The sequence below is a fragment of the Typha latifolia genome, chromosome 5, assembly GCF_019914945.1.
Source record: "Typha latifolia isolate L0001 chromosome 5, TyphaL0001v2, whole genome shotgun sequence".
Classification (NCBI taxonomy): domain Eukaryota; kingdom Viridiplantae; phylum Streptophyta; class Magnoliopsida; order Poales; family Typhaceae; genus Typha; species Typha latifolia.
This window is the reverse complement of record NC_133090.1, coordinates 11423523-11441842: the sequence shown is the minus strand read 5'-3', so window position 1 is coordinate 11441842 and position 18320 is coordinate 11423523. Positions and strand designations below refer to the sequence as shown.

The following is an 18320-nucleotide window of genomic DNA, read 5'->3' as shown; positions in this document are numbered from 1 at the left end:
AACGATTTATAGTTTACTTAGAATACCAAAATTCCTACTATTTCTTATCCAAAAAAAAAAAAAAAAAAAAATAGCCACCGGGACATTTTAATAGGAACGACATTGTTGCTAATGAATTTAGTTTTAATTTTAAATTACGATTCCTTGCGAGTTGGAAAAATTTATCTCAAAACCAACAAAGAATCTAATAACTCTGGAAAATAATAAGAATGCATGAAACGTGAATCATCTCTCAGACTCTTTTGTTATATAACTTCAAAGAAGTTGAACAGGAAACAAAGAACGTAAGAACGAAAGATAAAAAAAATTGATCATGTAAAAAATGGAGGATTGCTGATCACCGGAATCATATAGCAGACAACATCATGGTCATCTTTGTGCATCATATGATACCTCTAACTTTCGAGAAGAAGGGTTCCTGAAATTGTTTCCTTCTTTTCATGAATTGTTAACCAAAATAAATTTATTTTTTAATTTATTTATGAAAGTAGATCAATCCAAACTTAAATATCAAAATGTGTCTATTTTATTGTAGCCGTAACTAAAACACTAATATTATTAGCGTTTTTTGTTGAAACGTTTTAGATAATGTTTTATATCTCTTAGTTTAGGAAGTTCTTTACTTAGAAAAAATGCTTAGATAAGGTTTAAAATAAATCTAATTTGGTTAAAAACTCTCTTTTCATTGCATGGTGTAATTCTTTAGCCTTTCTAAGTTCCAATGTGCATGAGATGGTATTAAAAGGGTATGGTTGACAAATGACAAGGCATGGCAGAAAGCATACTAACATATCTCCTACAAACCCAACCTCCTCTCCAACAATCCAACATCTCCTTAAAATCCTCTTAAGACCAAGCAATTGTTGTAGGTGCATCCAACATATAAATCGCATAGATCTGACAATTCCGATCAGACTAAGTAATTACTGTAGGAGAATCAATATTTAAATCATATAGATCTAACAATTCCGATCACACTTGAATGCAAATACTAATAGTCTAAGAAACACTAAATATAACCGTATAATTAGAATCATCGAATGTACTAAAAGAGGATGCAATAGGTTAGCTCTCAAGCTTGTGTTCCGCCGTAAAGGACTCGAAAAAGCTAGGATTCAATTCAATTAGGTTAGTAATAACGGTTTTAATTGGCCTTGCATATGGAAATAAGATTTGTTAATGCTCACATGATATGGTGATTTGCCCTAAATATACTTGTAGATTTGAGATCAGCCACATGTTTCTCTTCTTTGGCTTTCCTTACCGATCTATTTCATAGTTGATAAAACTAGAAGAAAGACAATTTCTTTTTCTTTTAAAATAAAGAAGAAGATAAATTCTAGTGGAATCTTAAGACTACAAAGTGGCCATAAAATTCTTGTAATGTTTCCATCTTTTATACTTGTTATGGCTCTTCAAAAAGAGATCAATGAAATGAAAAGATAGCATGAAGAACTCCAAGAAAGTCTTCTCTTAGATGAATCAAAGTGCATAACAATTCTTTCCCTCAGTGGTTAGTCAAATACCAGCCTTCCTTATCCAAAAGCATCATAATCCGAAAAGAGATTGCGAGTAATGTAGAAAGTAACTACATCAGTGGCCTAAAGTTCTAGACGCTAATGACTATTACCTGAGTCATACTGCAACAAAATCTTATACAGTTCCAGCTGTTTACTATACAACTTAGTTTCATCTTTTTATCATACTGCATGCAGCTAAGAAGCTGGGGTTTTCACAATTGCAACAGAAACAGATCTACTACCTAGATCAAGTTATGGGCGCATGTGGTAATTCAATTCAGATTTCAAATGTCAGTTCCTACAAAAATTTCACAAAACATTCCAAAATATTCATCTTGCTACATAACCAGATTGGGTTTCAATTTGGGCCATGTGCGCATCTGATGGCTCCAATTGCATCTGTCACATCTAGTGGTCACCTTGTATCTATCTACATTTAGACATGATCAGAACCATCAAATGCGTGACTTATATGTCAGCGTGCATTCAACGGTCACCCCAACAACCCACACGAGGTCAGCCCGGACAGAAACCGAGCTCCTACATAACCAACTTGCAAGCATTCCTAATGTCCGAAAGAAATAAAATTGTAATAACATGAATGCAATAAAACTGGCTTAACTTAAGAAACGCTATTCACACCGTGCAAATCACAGAACCAAAGGAACTATCCATGTTTATCCTGAACCAGAGTTAGGCAAAAAGCTCGAGACAACTTAGCAAGCAGTCATTTTTCTATGAAGTATAGTTTTCATTATTGTCTGTCTAGATGTTGATGACAGCTATTTTCTCCATCTTGTGTGAACCGGTTCATGATGTATTCATGTGTAATCAATGATCCAAAGCACTCCTGATCGATAGAAGAGGCCCTTGTTTGCAGCCTTTAGCCATTAGGTCATGATTCAGAAATATGACGATAACTGTTATATCATCATGGAAATGCCTCCGAACCTTCTTATCAATGTTCTTAAGATCAGAATACCGCATCTCGCGCTTTCTGGCTGCTTCAATGAGAGCAGCTTTTATTAGTCTTCTGGCACTTCCCTGCATCAAATAAGCATGCAGTCAAAAAATAAAAGTCATGCCCACATAAACTAAGAATAATGTTAGAGCAATAACCCACCAATAATGATTGAAGACGATCGAGTGGTCAATGAAATCTGGTATAGCAAAACAAAAAATCTGGAATGCAGCAAAAAGAAAGAAATTGCATTACATTACTGCAATGACACTTAGGAAACAACCCACCATTATTTATAAATTTCATTGTTCATCTCTTTTTCTTTTCTTTTCTTTTTAAATTGCTCATCTTTAGCTACTAGGAGCAGTATAATACTTGATACAGCATATGAGGGTAACCAAAGAAAAAAAAAACTTTCTTGTCTGCATGGGAGGAGCTAGGCTCAATCAAGGTTAGCTTGAAACTAGTTTCAATCTTAGGACTCATAATCAAGCTTGAATAGGTGTAGTTTTAATTCCAAGATTAATTACAAAAGAAAGTATAGACCAGTTCCAGGACTTGAAGATCTTCATAAAAGTTTGCCGAAACTTCTGGGGTTCAACTTGGAGCCCCTGGAAAGTTAAATTGAGATTTAAGTTGTGCAAGTACTTGCCTGTTTGGTCAACCACCTGATCTTGGTCAGTTTTCAACCCTATCTAGACATGTATATCTCATTGTTAGCATGAATATGTATATACACACACATGTGTTTGTGTTATATAATAATCCATATGTCCTTGTTTATGTTACGAATGTCAAGATGCTATTGCCATCAAGAGAAAATTGTCTGATGCATCCTTAAGAAAACAAAGTAGTGCAAGACTAAAATGTAACATGAAAAGAAAATTTTCATAATAGAAAACAAAAATAGATTGAAATGAAAGAAAAATTTAAATGTGGCGGAGCCTTACTGTATTTGGATTATTGTGAACAATCTCAACTGCTTCCTGATTACTTAGGTGTTCCCATAGGCCATCTGAAGCAAATATGAGGAAAGAGTCACTTGGTTGAAGATGGTGAGAAAGAATAGATGGATTGGCAGTCAAGATAGGCATGCTTGTGGGTTCAGAAATTCTGAACTTCGCATTGATTGGTTCCCTGTTATACTGGGCATGTTTCATATATGCATCACCTATAGATCTAGATACCTGCAATGCATCCAAAGAAAGCATTGGACACAAAAGTTTCACAAGACAAGGGTATCAATATCAACATCAGATTAGAAGTTATACTTCTTCGCAGTAAAGACCAAAACGGCAAAACCTCATTCTGTAATATACAAACCACTATAAAAGGTACAGCTAAACCAACAAAGCTATTTTCCACTAAATCAGCAGCCAACACAAACATTCCCTAATCCAAATGGTACCTACAAGTCACAAGAGTATATGCCCTTTAAGTACAACACTGTGATCACATATGCGGTGCTTAAACCTTTTTGAACCAAAATCAAAATGCACTAATAATTGTTCCAGCCAGAGGGTAAACTATGATTAAAAATTATGAAGGTAGATCATATACATATCACTTAATACTTTACAAAAAAAACCATAAAATGGGTATATATTGCTGTTAATTGATGATTTAGACAAATTAAATAACTAATAGTGTAACGAATTCAGATTATGTCTGCGAAGAACTGCCATGGAATAATAGTAAATGTTAAAGCTACCAAATAAGATGGGAAAAGAATAGCTTAACAATTATCCTCTATATATCTCATAACAAGGAGACACAACAGTCTCTAAATAGATCAATTATACACTGTAATTACATGCCCTTAAAAAAAATAGATTGCATATTCCTAGAGAGCTAGTCTCTGTTAACAATGCGGAAGACTTCTCTGTGCTCGTTCCACAGTGAAGCCTATACTGGATAGTGGCAATCCATTGACCAGCCATTCTCTAGCACTGTGGAAGACGAATGACAGTGCTGACACCTAAAATTTGGACTCTCCATCATCCTTATGGTCCTCCTGCCTATATTTAGACTTTTTGTTACTATAATAAACAACTTTAGCAAAACTCCTCTGTGTACTTCTCCCTTTTGAATTAGAGCAATAATCGACAGAACAGGTTTACCTTCACCTGGATTAGCTATAGTGTCTGTTGTCAGTGAGCACTCAGATGTCAACCTTCAACTCTCCCTCTAAGTGATACGTGATAGACTTGATGTGATTGGTATAACAAAATTAAGTAGGCCAACAAAGGTTTTGCATTCTCTTCTTAACCATTCATACTTAATGATTTAACCTTTTACATAATCCATACTCTCATATTTTAACCAAATCTAATGCATTTTAATTGTTGTAATCATGGATGCCATATCCCTGCATAGCCATCAAACACCCACATATGCACTATATGGTACCTTGACCGGCCACATAGCAAGATTACCCTTAAGGATATTGGCATTAATGAATAATCAACTGTGACCTAGACTTCACCATCATGAAGTTTTTGTTTAACTTATATTGCGGTGCTTCAAACTTTATATATTTTCTTCTACAGTTTCCTGTACCATTCTTTTCTCTAATAGTATAAACTTCTAGGTATTTAAATCTCCTTACAAGAACAAAAACAGACTTTCATGGAAGGGAAAAAAAAACTCCTAAACAAATAAGGGTATCATACAGTGAGAAACTAGTGTTCCAAACAAGATTTGAGATTGTGCTAGCATGAGATGAGAGGTTGCAGACCAAGAGTAGAAGGGGCAGTTAACTCAAAGGGAAAAAACTAAGATGGGAGATGATGAGAAGGTTTGAAGTTCATCTTAGAGCATCTCCAATGCTTGCTCCATATTTGGAGCCCAAAGGCTCCAAATATGGAGCCAAAAATGGAGTAAGAGCCCAAAGGCTCCAATGCACCGGGCTCCATATATATTAAAATAATAATATAATCTATATTATTATATTAGCTATTTTAAATTATTTAATAGATCATCTTAGCGTTATTATTTTTTATTAAAAAATATATGGTTAGAAAACTCTTATCGAGATCTTTAAAATAAGACTAATATTCAATAGTTTTAGAAGTAATTTTAAATTACTAATTTTTTAATTAAACGTATTGAAATTACATTACACGAAATAAACATCGAAATAAGCATTACATGTCATTAACTAAAAATATCAAAATTGCATTACCTAAAATAAGCAGAAATTAACCAAACATAATAAAAGCAATAGATGTTTAATATTCTGGTAAGTCATCTCCGTAGCCACCAGTTCCGGTTCCGTAGCCACCTTCTCTTTCTTGATTGTGTCCACCTTCTTGCGATGAATCTCCGACTTGAAAATGAATATTGTTTTTTCTACAAATTGAACACTTATGGAAGAGGCACGGGAATGAAGGAATATAAATTTTAATATAATTTTTATTTGATGTATTTCATTTTTAATGTATTTCATATCTAATATATTTTAATTTTTAATATTTACATTGGGGATAATTTTGAGTAATTATATTTTAGGATACATAATTTATTAGACTCATTTTTATAAATAATAAAAAAATTAAAATTAAAATTAACTCAAAAATAATTTAATATTAGACTCATTTTAAAGGTCTCGATGAGACCTTTCCAATGGTATTATTTTTGTTAAAAACCGATTAGTAAAACTAATTATATACTCAGTTTAACTAACTAAATTATTTAACAAAGAATATAAATGGAATTATAATTATTGAATATAACAATTATTGGGCAATTTTGGCATTTTCAAAAAGTTGATATGACAAATAGAGCCCAGCTCCATTTTCATAGTGGGGCTCCAAATTTGGAGCCTCACTATTCATAGCTCTAAATTTGGAGTCCCATTTAGAGCTCGGTTGGAGCTCCACCGGGCTCCAAATTTGGAGTTTTGGAGCCCGATTGGAGATGTTCTTATAAAGGAATGGTTCAAATGTAAAAGGTGTAATGAAAAAATTTTATCATTACAAGATCCTATCGAGCTTGGCTTGAAATTCTCAAGGCAAAATATTGAACCATCAAGTTTCAATTCAATCTTGATTTCAAGCCATTTTCAAATGGATCTAAAAGCAATGCTTAAATTATACATTGATTTCTCCAATAAAGTGAACATAAGTCAAGCTTGAATTTAAGCTAGGTTCAGGATCAACTCAAGATTGGAACATCATATTAGGCTAGTACTGACTAATGGTGATACTTAACTCAAGGTGAAATAGAAAAGGTAATTGATCTTAAAAACATTTACCCAGATCATACTCAAAAATTGTGCAACAAAAATAATTAAGTTGTCGGAGGTTATGAACATACAATCAATAATAGTTAATGGAACAGAACAGCATAGAATTTATCTAGCAACAAAACTTGCCCATCTATACTGACCTGAATGATGCCTTTGACTCTCCAAACTCCATGTTTAAGAACAACAATGTGTGGATCATTTGGGTGTTGAGCCTTGAGCTCCTGCCTCACATCCTCCACATTAGCATTGTGTTCAGTTGACAACTGTATCGCTGCAATCTCCCCAGTGTTTCCTACCTTCTTCCCAAGAACAGCACGAGAATCACCCACGTTTGCAATGTAGAGAGTCCTCTGATGAATCACGCCAACAAGACTGCATGACCCTGATGTTGCTACATCTGGCTGAGTGTTCCACAGCTCTGAGACAAGTTTAATGAACCCTTCCTCTGTATCTAAAAATGCTCTTTGGATGCCATCAGATGTCACACCCTGCGGTCCGGATGAAATCTCTGCATTAGCACAACACCAGCAAATGGCTTAAGAAATAAAACATACCCAAATTAAAAAGCTCATATCATGATGCAGCGCCATATTTTTATAAATTATAACAACACATTGCATAAACAAATATGATTTAATTGAACGCTTCATGCAACAAGACACTGCAAACAGAGTTAAAGGATGTACTGTCTGTAACATAAATCAATTGCAACCACACAAATAAGAAAATGGTACAATATCAAAAGGACGCATCTCAATCTATAAGAAAATTAGTTAAGTTACAATATAAATTATTACGAGTTCATACCATTTATATTCAAAATCTTCATGAGAAATGACAGTTTCTTCTACGAATTACCAGAATTCCAACAACTATTAAGCACAACTGACTGCAAAAGAGAGTATAGGATGTTCTCTATGCAACTTAAATCAATCGTGTTCTACACAACCAAAGAAAAATCAATATTATACAAAACAGTTGCAACTGCAGACATAAGAAGAAAATGGTAAATTTCATTCAAAAGAAATTACAAGTTGGTACGATATATACACGGAATCGTTGTTAGTGGCAAATAGTCGGTTTCATCGAAACAACTTTCCTACAGAACTCATCATCTCTAGTATCTCTACAAAGAAAAGATCAAATCTTGAATAAACGCGAAGCAACGAAGAGATTGGAAGAGAAGAAACGAGGCCTTCTTCTCACCACGGAAATGGCGAAATAGGTGATCGCAAGCGTATCGGGCAGCGTTGGGGCCTCCATGGCCATCGTAAACCCCGACGAAAGTCCCAAAAGGCCCGGACTCGATCCGGCTCTGGTCCTCCATCACCTGGTTCGCCTGCACCACCGCCATGGAGAACTCGCCGCCGGCGCATCGGACGAGGTCCCTGTACCGAAGGAGCCCCTCCCGACATTCATCACCGGCGCCGCCGCCGGAGGGCGGGCTTCGGCACGCTGAGAAGAGCCTCATAAACGACTCCAGCATCCCACATCTCTCGCCACAAGGAACCCCAAACCCTCACCCTTACCGTAACCCTTCGGATGGAAGTGAAACCCTAGCGCTCAATCCTCTCTCGGCTTCGAGGAGGGAGGTGGTTTTTTTGTTGGTGCGCACGATAGTGGGGGAGGTGGGAGAAGGTGCGCACGATAGCGGCACAGGAGGAGCACGGGAAGAATTTTTTGGTGGAGTTTAAGATTTGGTTGGAAGTTTTTAATGCCATTACCGAACGCGTCCACTTCCCAAATCTACAAAATTAAAAGACCGCGCCAATCGACACTAACTTGGTGACTCGGGATAGCTATTGGTCGATCTCTGTTCGTCAATTGGTGGTTCCATCTCGAAGTTAAAAGGTTCGGGTCCTGAAGAATTAGGCTGGACGTCGTAGTTTCCTACAACGGCCGAGGAGCGGATTCTCTTCGGACCTGGCTGGACGATTTCGTACGTCCGGAAATGCCGCCATGTTTCCATCGGTGACTTGCATTGCAAGTCATACAAAAAAGTTAATTGGTTTTTATACCCAATGGAATTGTGCCAGGTACCCCGAATTGGAAAGAATTCAAACAGTTAAAAGGAAAAATGTAATCATGCCATCAATACTTACAAAGAAATAGTTTCGCTGCCCACACAAGTAAATAATTATAATTCATCAAAATAATAATAATTATTATTATTATAAATAATTATGCAGCTTTAGCCTTTTGTTCAGGGCTAGGCTAACCTTCGGACTCTTAAATAATAAAAAAATAATTACAAAGAAATTTGATATAAAAAAAAGTATTTACAAAGAAAGAAATCGACTTTTTCAACGGAATTCTTGACTATTTATAGTCTACCTTTATTTATTTTTTTCACACGTGTATTTAAATATTATTTACATTTTCGGGTCAGTAAAATTATATAAAAATTTTAAAACAGCTAAAAAATTATTACACATGATTCAATTATATATTGCTCGCTTAGCTCACATTAATTAGGATTAGTATTATTATTAATTTTATAATTTATTTAAATTTAAAATAAGTAATTAAAGAATTTTAAAAGTTTTATAACGACCATAACGATCATTGTAAAATGATTAATCGGTTGAATTTATTTGAGGGGTCACAAATGTTGAAGAAATTCAAAAGCCTCAAATACCTATAAATACCCCCTCTTTATCATGAAAAAAACTATATAATATAAAATTTTAAGTCAAGCTTTAGCTACTTTTCTCTCTTAATTTTTTTATCTATTGTTTTGATCGAATTAGTGGAGTACAGTTCTTACAAAGAAACGTCGAAAGACTGTGCTATCTAGCGACGTAGGAATGAAGTTCTAGATTGTACCTTAGAAGAAAGATAGGTGTGTTAGCATCACTTTCCTTTAGAGCAGCTACGCTTCGATGTGCCTCACAGATTAAAGTTCTCTAAGTTTTTATTCTTATTTATATTTATTAATATTTATTTTATTTTTTCAAACAAAAACTATATTTATTCTATGCATAAATATTTTATGTTAAATTTTAAAAATTAAAAATAACAAAACTATATATATAATAATCCAAATTGATGAATTATCCGAGTTAGATGCATTATAGTATATGACTAAATAGAATTTTCATGTTAATTATTTACTGTAATTTTGTATTATTGCATGCACTAATTTTATCATTTAATATTTATATTTTTTAATTGTTTAGCTTTTAGAATTTACTTTATCATATTTATCAGGCTTGGCTAAGAAAATTTATTAAGTCAATTGAGCTATAAGTCAAACTCGAGCTGAGCCAGCTCGCTTAAGTTCAGTTGTTTACACCCTAGTCTTAAGGAAAAAAAAATTATATAATCTATTTTTTGGTTCAGTTACTTACAAATATAAATAGTTGAACCAGAAAGTAACTTATATAAAAATTTCTCTCCCTAACATTTGGATTAAATTCGATTCTCTAATCTTAGTTAATATTTTGAATGGCAACACTACTTCCTTTTGGTCGGTGAAAAGTCCTACACAAGATATTATTTACCTAACTCATAATTATTAAAATTATAAAATTACACATATATTTAGATAAGCAAATCACATTGATTGGCTTGCAAATGTAGGTAGGGTTTTAGGATATAGTTACACTTGAGATAGAGGTTTTCGTGTGTTTTGTCCCAGCTTTTGGTCTCCGACTCTAAAGGAGCGATGTGTACTTGTCGTGGCTAATTTATAAATTAGGCTTTATATTTTTTATTTTAAGAAAAAGCTCAGAAACTTACTATAAGGTAAGGTTATTATTTTTTAAAAGCTTATAAGTTCACATATAAGGCTATATTAATTTTTTCTAACTTTTTTTCAAAAATTCTTCAATATTGCAAACTTTATTATAAGTAAATGAAAGTAAGTTATTATTTTTAAATTTATAAAACGTAAATAAAAGTTATTTCGTGGATAAAATTATAATTTAAGAAAAAACTAATTTAGACCTATTTATAATTTCTCTCTTTACTATCATGTTTGAACTTTAAAAAAAAGTAATATTTTGTTACTAAAAATGAATAGGGATTCCTAATCAAGTTGGTGAAACCAAATGTTATCTAGAAATCTACATGCGCACAAATTATCAAAATAAATCTTAGAAAATAAAAACAATTAAATAACATTAATTATTAACATTAATGAAATAATATACATATATATAGCTTCCAAGTTAGTAATCCATCAATAGGCAAAGATGACATGGGACACGCCATGTTGCTCTTCCACCCAAGGAATCTCCACTTTGACCTCCCCCCCCTCGCAACTCCACTCCATCCCCACCTCAACTCCATTGACTAGACTTCTCTTTGGCTCCACATTAGAGTAGACCAAAAGCTTTCCTCCACCCTTCACCTCCATCTCAACCTCACTCCCATCCTCACCATACTCCACTTCCATTATCGCTCCGCCGCAGTTCAACATGTTCACCAGCCCAAGTGGTGCAAACTTTACATTGCCACTGAGCTTTTTTATGGGCACAAAGGTGAAGAGCTCAAAGCTAGATGGTTGCAGAGTGAACTGGATTGCTTCTTCTTTTGAAGTCATTAGGATTACTTCTTCTGCTTGGTTTAGATAGACTGCAAACTCGTCGACCTGGCCCATCTCACTGGTCTCCTTCTTCTGGTCCCATTCGACGTCGGCCGGCCGAACCCTGCCGGAGACCGGCTTGTAGCAATGCGGGTAGCCTCGGACTCGGCGTGTCTCTGGATCCCATCCTGCTCCTTGGCAATTGAAAGCTCCTATAACACCTCCAGACTGTAACAATATCCACATAGAAAGTCACTTGAGCATGTTTGGTTGCAGAAAGTGGACTCCATGACGGTAATTCTAGGAAAGTGAGAGTTTCCAAATGTCACCGCAAAGAGACTTTCACTCTGTTATTTGGTTGAGATACTAATATTTGCAAGTAGGGGTGGGATATGGGTCGAGATTTTTCTATTCATCTTGATACTAAAATTTACATCCATATTCAAATAATCTATGATATATAGATATGGATTAAAAAATAGTTTCCAAATAGTTTAAAACATAAACATGAATCTATCAGATTTCTGATTCATATCCATGTCTGTACTTAAAAACATGTTTGCACCCCCAATTGGAAGGTATCTGTCCTTTTCAGGCTAGAAACTTGATGAAAGTTTCAATGATAGCATGTTTGATTGCAGAAAGTGGATTCAATAACAGTAATCAATATGTCCTAGATTGCAAATTTTGTGAAGCTATGAATAAATTTTTGTAGTATGACAAAGGAAATAATACCTTGTTCAGGTTCCAAATCTTGAGGATGGTCTTTTGATCAAACAGTAGATTCTTGAACAAACAGTCTCTTGTAGGCAGAGCAAAGTGTTGGCACTTAGGAATGGAGCCATCAGGAAAGACAAGCCTCCTCAACAGATCAAAGTCATGGCCGCCAGGCGAGTCACTGACATAGACCGGTCCGCCGCAGATGGCCCTCGACGCAGCATGGAACTTCGCGCAAGCATGATCAGACTGAAACATGTCCCAATCTGGCTGTATCATCTGACCCATCCATAGACTGTTGTACGAACAGTTGATCATATGGGCACCCTGCAACCAGTACATCCCCATCGGATCGCCATTCGGGTCCTCGAACCAGAAATCGTCGCCTGAGAACATTGAAAACAATCATCTAGTCCATAACATTGCAACTTAGATCAACCACTCTAATACTTGGGTATAATTTTTGTAGATTCTCACCTGCTCTTGCCATTGCTACTTGCCAGGTTCCTAAGTAGAAGAAGTCATTGCACTGCTGCATGCTAGCAATGAGCCCTGTTCCATTGAAGTTTTTAACAAGGGATTTGGACAATCCATCGTAATAAGTCTTGGCAAGCTCGACACGGCCACCGTAGTCTTCGCAGACGTACTCTAATGTCTACAAGAACAGGCAAATGAACATAGTATAAACTGTAACATATTTACAGATCTGAGAACATGAATTAGAATTGGATATAACTTACTTGTATGACGTCGATCTTGACGCCGGTGACGCCGGCCGATGCGAGGTAAGAGTGCATCGAGTCATAGAAATCCACAGCTTGATCTGGGTGAACTAGGCCAATGCCACCTTCTTCAATCTTTTCCACTGCAAGGTCTTCCATTGTTCCATCTAGTCCAGGGGAGACCTTCACTGGAATTACCTTTGAATTGAGATGAGTTGCTCCAGGCCTAACTCCACCCCAAGCTCCACAAAGAGCTTGCCACACATAGACATCATCTAGACCTTGGAACCTTGTCCTTAAATCCTCAATAAATGCTCTTAGTCCCATATCATCCGACTTGAATTCAGAAGTATGAACATGATCTTCTGCTCTTTCTTCTAACAATTGATCCAATTCTCTCTTCAAATTCGATATTTTCAATTCGAAGAGCGACACATCGGCAACGCCAGATTGCATTGCCTTCTTCCGAGATTTTCTAGCACCCTCAAGCTCTCCTGCTTTGCGAAGAACCGCCTTTCGCTTCATCGCATCGAAATCAGGCAAATTATGCTGCAAGAGACTCCCTCCTTTATAATTCCTAAACCTCTCACACTCCTCAAATGTATACAACCTTCCATTCATTTGCTCTCCTCCTAAAACAAGGTTCTTCGCGTCCTCGACGGGGCTCTCGCCGTCGAGGCTAATGCTCTGCCACCCGTCATCGATTATAACGAACCGGGGCGGCAGGCCGGCCTCGAAGAAGTCCTCCAATCCGTGCCAGACCCCGACGGGGTCGACGGTGAGGTAAGAGGCATCCCAAGTACACCAACCGAATCTATCAACTATAGGAGGCAAAGACTTCTCTTCTAACAGCCTAAATGTATTCAGATACACCCTCACAGCAGTGTAAGCTTCCCTCATAAGATTGTAAGGGTTGTCACTCACGTGAACATAGGCTATGGATTGAAAGGAATCAACCTGAACCTGAGAAGAGCCACTCTCGGCGCAGATCACGACATGATCGTCGACGCCCGGGTAGATCGCCGACCGAAATCCGCCTTCAATTAAGGGTAGGAGGAGGACGTAGGAGCCCAATTCAGGGACTTCAAACATCACCAATTGGGTCTCCATTTGCAAGTCTGAGCCAGAATTGCCTACCCAAATAGTAGTCCACCATGTCTTGAACCTGAAGATGCTAAGAAAACTCCGGCCAGCGAGCTTCCCCAGCGAGTTCGACACCCGGTGGGATGGCGCCGGGCTGTGGAAACCGAGGAAGCCACCTTTGTGGGATTGAGATTGAGCTTGTGAAACAAGGGAATTGGGTGCATTTGAAGTGTGGAATAGAGATGAGAAAATAGTAAAGGTGACATTTTGGGGCACCTCTGTGAGCAGTGGAATGCTACCGACGTTTAGCTTTGCATCAGACAGTGAGAAGAGATTGCTCAAGCCATTGGCTTCAGTGGAGTTGATCTTGGAATCAAATGTTTGATTTGGTGGAGCCATCAAAGATTACTACTTAAAATCAATCAAGAAATTTTGTAAGTACATATAGAGAGAGAGCAAACCAGTAGTGAGGAGAAGGATGAGATGTATGTAATCTATATATGGAAGCAGCTGATGGGATTAAAGAAATGGAGACATAATGTAGCCTGACACTTGTCCTTGGTCCAGAATCTACGAGGCTATGACTCATGACTCATTGATTGGCCGTCAACGTCAAAAGAGCCAACCATTTTTGGACAGGTCAAGAGGATAGTTTTTTTTTTTTTGCCATTTTTAGTTGATTTGAGTTCCAAACTTATTACGATATTAGTTGACTTTTAGTCCACTGGCATTTTAAGCACCCACAGACAATTACTTTGGTTGTTTTTGGTACTTGTAGTAAAAGATATTATTATTTTAACTGCTAAACTATTGATTAGATGCATTTATCGTTTAAGCGTATCCAAAATTGCTTGTCAAAAGTGGTTTTAGGCATAAATATGTAATAAAGGTAAAATATACTTAACACATTATCTTACACGATATCTAAAGGGATTGGAAGTCACCTAATCCTATAAAAAAATTTAGAACTAATTACTTGGGTACAATGTTTAATGAGCATATCTAGAATGGTCAAAAACCATCACTTCAGTTCAGTCTTGAGACATCTTCTCAAGAATAACTAAAAAAACTGGTATCAAGCTACTAAGTCAGATGAGAGCAGAAGATTCTACAAAGCACAAGCTCTGGGGAAGAGGTGGTGGTGGTCATAGTGACATCAACATGAGAAGCGGTGAACTCGGCAAATTTCTAATAGCCGGAGCTTTCTAAATGTTGGGGTCTCCCCCCAACTTTTTGGATGTGAATAGTTGAGTTATAAAAGAGTAATCTTCATGATTAGGGAGGAACCATATCATCCTAAACAAACTGAAGTGACATAAGTGAGCTAATAAATTAACGGAATGATAGGCCTCTCCATAACAGTGAATGACAAAGGAGGCTTCAGTGGAATAAAGGAAGGAGAAAAAGACATCTGAAATGATGTGTTTGAGCCGCCATAGAATAGAATAGGAGCAAGGCAGCAAAGAATATTGACGAGTCCTTAGAGTTGAAATGGAAGACAGACTCGGTTCAAATGAGTATCGTGGGCTTTGTGAAGAGGTGATAGAATGGCTTCGGCTTTAGTGATGCAATTTTCATATAATATCAATGCAAACATCGGATTGAACTGCTCTCAGCTTGAAGATCCAAGGCTGAAGCACATATATATACGCTCACAACCCCATAAAAAAATTACGGAAATTAGTATAATTACGAGCTATGTACCCTACACCCACTTTGGCATTCTGCTAGGAGAGCCATTGGTGTTGGTCTTGATAAAATCATCTTTGGGAGGAGAGGTGACTTCCTCGTGGTATGAAAGATTACGTAGGCCAGAGCCAAAGATCTATGGAGAGTTTGGTTTAGTGTAATTGTAACACCCTCGCCCAGCTTATCCCTCATGCTCCCCCCTAGCACGCAGGTCACATATTTATATACTCATGTACTTATCCTAGCACGCCCGTCACGCATAGATACTTTCCTGTGCATATATAATCATGATATCATCAAATAAAACCTGCTAAATTATCCATGATCACATAATCCATCATCAAATAAATTATACTATTAACCAAATTAAAACGCCCCCGCCCGGCACGGGCACGTGCACGCCTACGTGCCCACACGGCACGCGCGGCAGACGCGATAGATCGGGCGGGGCCCGTCACGCACAGATACTCTCTTATGCACATATAATCATAACATCATCAAATAAAACCTGCTAATATATCCATGATCACATAATCCATCACCTTATAAATCATACTATTAACCAAATAAATTTGTTAACATATGAATATCCAAGTCCATAAAAATATACACTAGACCACTACATAATAAATTTTTATGTAGTGGTCTAGTGGTCTAGTGTATATTTTTATGAAAAGTATATAATCCTCGACAATGAATATATGAATGTATACTCAATACGCCAATGAAAATATACACTAGACCACTACGCCAATGAATATATGAATGTATACTCAATAATACATTAATAAAAAGTAGATAACATATCATAACTCATAAAAGTATATAATCCTCGACAATGAGTAAACAAATCTCCATGTCATACTATCATAATAACTTTCTCTCAAATATGACACATGATGCATGCCGACCATGACCATGCTATGATATCAAATGCAACCATATGATATATATTGACCACTCGATAATCAAGTAATCAGATGATAATGAAATCATATGTAGTTCTCAACACCTCAGTCATCAATATCATCTCTATATGTCATCATCATACTAGACTACCGTGCACAGTCAACACCCGGTACCCGGTCTCAACATCATGCCCAAAGGCTCAGATCATATTTTGCCATCCGCAAGGAGTATCTCAAATATAATCATACCCTGTCATCCGCTAAGGGTATCAACATCCATCCAGACTGGACACCCTTCTAGCTGATAGAAACTTCGTGAGGATAACTAGCCATATATGCCCTGATGAACGACATGTATCCGAATGTCTGCTGCGCACACAAACTAACGATCTCGGACGTAAGGCCAACAGGATCGCGACTATATCGAGCGATCAATCGTCCACCAAGCGTGTCCTAACCCTCGCGCTCACTCGGTTATCCTCATGCTTTCTATCAACTATCCTATCAATCACATTTCATGCTTTCTTTATAAATGACAGATTATATGTATATATCAAGTACAACAATAAGTCAATGCATAATAAAAATTTAGGTAGAATAGGAATCAAAAGAAAAACAAATATAATGTAGTTTTCGATCATATAGTCAACACATGCATATTTATGCTAATCTATTACATGAATACTTGTGCTACATATCAACTGGACATAATATTATAATAGTATAATCATCTTTCATCATCTCTATTTATCATCATCATACTCATATCCAAGATCAGCCTAATTATATGCACGATAAAAATATGCTCGACTGTAATCATCTCTAGATAAAGTCATATAATCATGCTGGAGACCAAAACATGCATATATAGAATATATAATATAACCTAATTTGAAAAAGACGTCTAGGGGATAAGATTACTCACCTCTGATCAGAAAATCCAAGACACGTATCCCTCACGTCCATCAATCAATCGTCACACATCACTAGCAAGGTCCACGGGGTCTCAAATAAGAAATTCGGGATCTGAAAATGTTTAAGTAACATAAAGTTAGTTGTTTATCCGATTATAATCCATTCGAGTAAAATATAATATTTTATTAGGTTTAAAATTGATTAGATTCATAGGATAAGTTCAATTGTGATAATATTAATATGTTATTACCATAATTTATATTTATTTACTAAAAATCTTTGTTGTTAATTATAGAATAAGTAATAAGTAAATAGTAATTTATCTCCTTTTTGTAAATAACCAAGACGACTATATATAAAAATAATATTATTAATACTTATTTTGTAATACCTACTTTTATTTAATTAATCATAAATTATACGCAAAATAGTCATTATCCTATTATACTAAAATAATATGCAAGTCTAGTATTCCATTTTATACAACTATTAGACAATAATAATATACTAAAAATAGCTATAAAATATAAATTTAAATGTAAGATTATTATGAATGAGACTACATATATTAATCTAATAAATGATAACTAAACTATAAATAAATTTATAGGCCATATTTATAATTAAAATTAATAAATTATTATACTAAAAATATTACTAAAATTATATTAGTGAGTGTAAATTATCAAAATAATCAATTATCTAAATAGACTAATTTACCTAACATTAGAAAATAATTATATATGTATATATATATATATAATATAATCTTCTGTGGCAGACAGTGCTGGGCTCCCAGCATTGTTGCAGCAAGAGGAGGGGGAGGGGACCGAGAATGGAGAAAAAAAGAAAGGAAGAAGAAAAGAAAGAAAGAAGAAAAGAAAGAAAGAAAGAAAGAAAGAAAAAGGAAGAAGAAGAAGAAGAGAAGAGAAAGAGAAGGGGAGGGAGGTGCGGATCCGGGTCGGCGGGGAGGGCACCGGCCGCTGCTGGCCAGCCAGTGGTCGGCCTCTCGCCGGCGGCTCGGCTCC

The 18320-nt window shown here is 36.1% G+C and overlaps 2 protein-coding genes across 3 annotated transcripts; both read right to left on the bottom strand.

Moving 5' to 3' along the window:
- Positions 1-1772: 1772 nt before the first annotated feature.
- On the bottom strand, positions 1773-8459 carry LOC140789414 (probable protein phosphatase 2C 36). 2 transcript variants are annotated; one of them, XM_073139105.1, is made up of 5 exons: positions 7937-8415; positions 6871-7238; positions 3432-3668; positions 2644-2702; positions 1773-2564 (listed from the first exon to the last, which is right to left on the bottom strand). In XM_073139105.1, the coding sequence occupies exons 1-5, from the start codon at positions 8214-8216 to the stop codon at positions 2546-2548; spliced, it is 963 nt and encodes a 320-aa protein (XP_072995206.1). In that variant the 5' UTR covers positions 8217-8415; the 3' UTR covers positions 1773-2545. The 2 variants fall into 2 exon arrangements, with proteins under 2 accessions (XP_072995206.1, XP_072995205.1); XM_073139104.1 differs by lacking the exon at positions 2644-2702 and having other exon boundaries at positions 7937-8459.
- Positions 8460-10827: 2368 nt separating this feature from the next.
- On the bottom strand, positions 10828-14252 carry LOC140789228 (stachyose synthase-like). Its single transcript, XM_073138833.1, has 4 exons — positions 12716-14252; positions 12453-12630; positions 11994-12361; positions 10828-11486 (listed from the first exon to the last, which is right to left on the bottom strand). The coding sequence occupies exons 1-4, from the start codon at positions 14177-14179 to the stop codon at positions 10914-10916; spliced, it is 2583 nt and encodes an 860-aa protein (XP_072994934.1). The 5' UTR covers positions 14180-14252; the 3' UTR covers positions 10828-10913.
- Positions 14253-18320: the final 4068 nt, after the last annotated feature.

Coding starts and splice junctions, on each gene's coding strand:
- LOC140789228 (XM_073138833.1), bottom strand. CDS start 14,179: ATGGCTCCACCAAATCAAACATTTGATTCCAAGATCAACTCCACTGAA. Junction 12,631..12,715: donor TCAAGATCGACGTCATACAA/GTAAGTTATATC, acceptor CTGTTCTTGTAG/ACATTAGAGTACGTCTGCGA. Junction 11,487..11,993: donor AGATTTGGAACCTGAACAAG/GTATTATTTCCT, acceptor ATATTGTTACAG/TCTGGAGGTGTTATAGGAGC.
- LOC140789414 (XM_073139104.1), bottom strand. CDS start 8,216: ATGCTGGAGTCGTTTATGAGGCTCTTCTCAGCGTGCCGAAGCCCGCCC. Junction 3,669..6,870: donor GAGTCAAAGGCATCATTCAG/GTCAGTATAGAT, acceptor GATGCATTGCAG/GTATCTAGATCTATAGGTGA. Junction 2,565..3,431: donor TTCACAATAATCCAAATACA/GTAAGGCTCCGC, acceptor TATTTGATGCAG/GGAAGTGCCAGAAGACTAAT.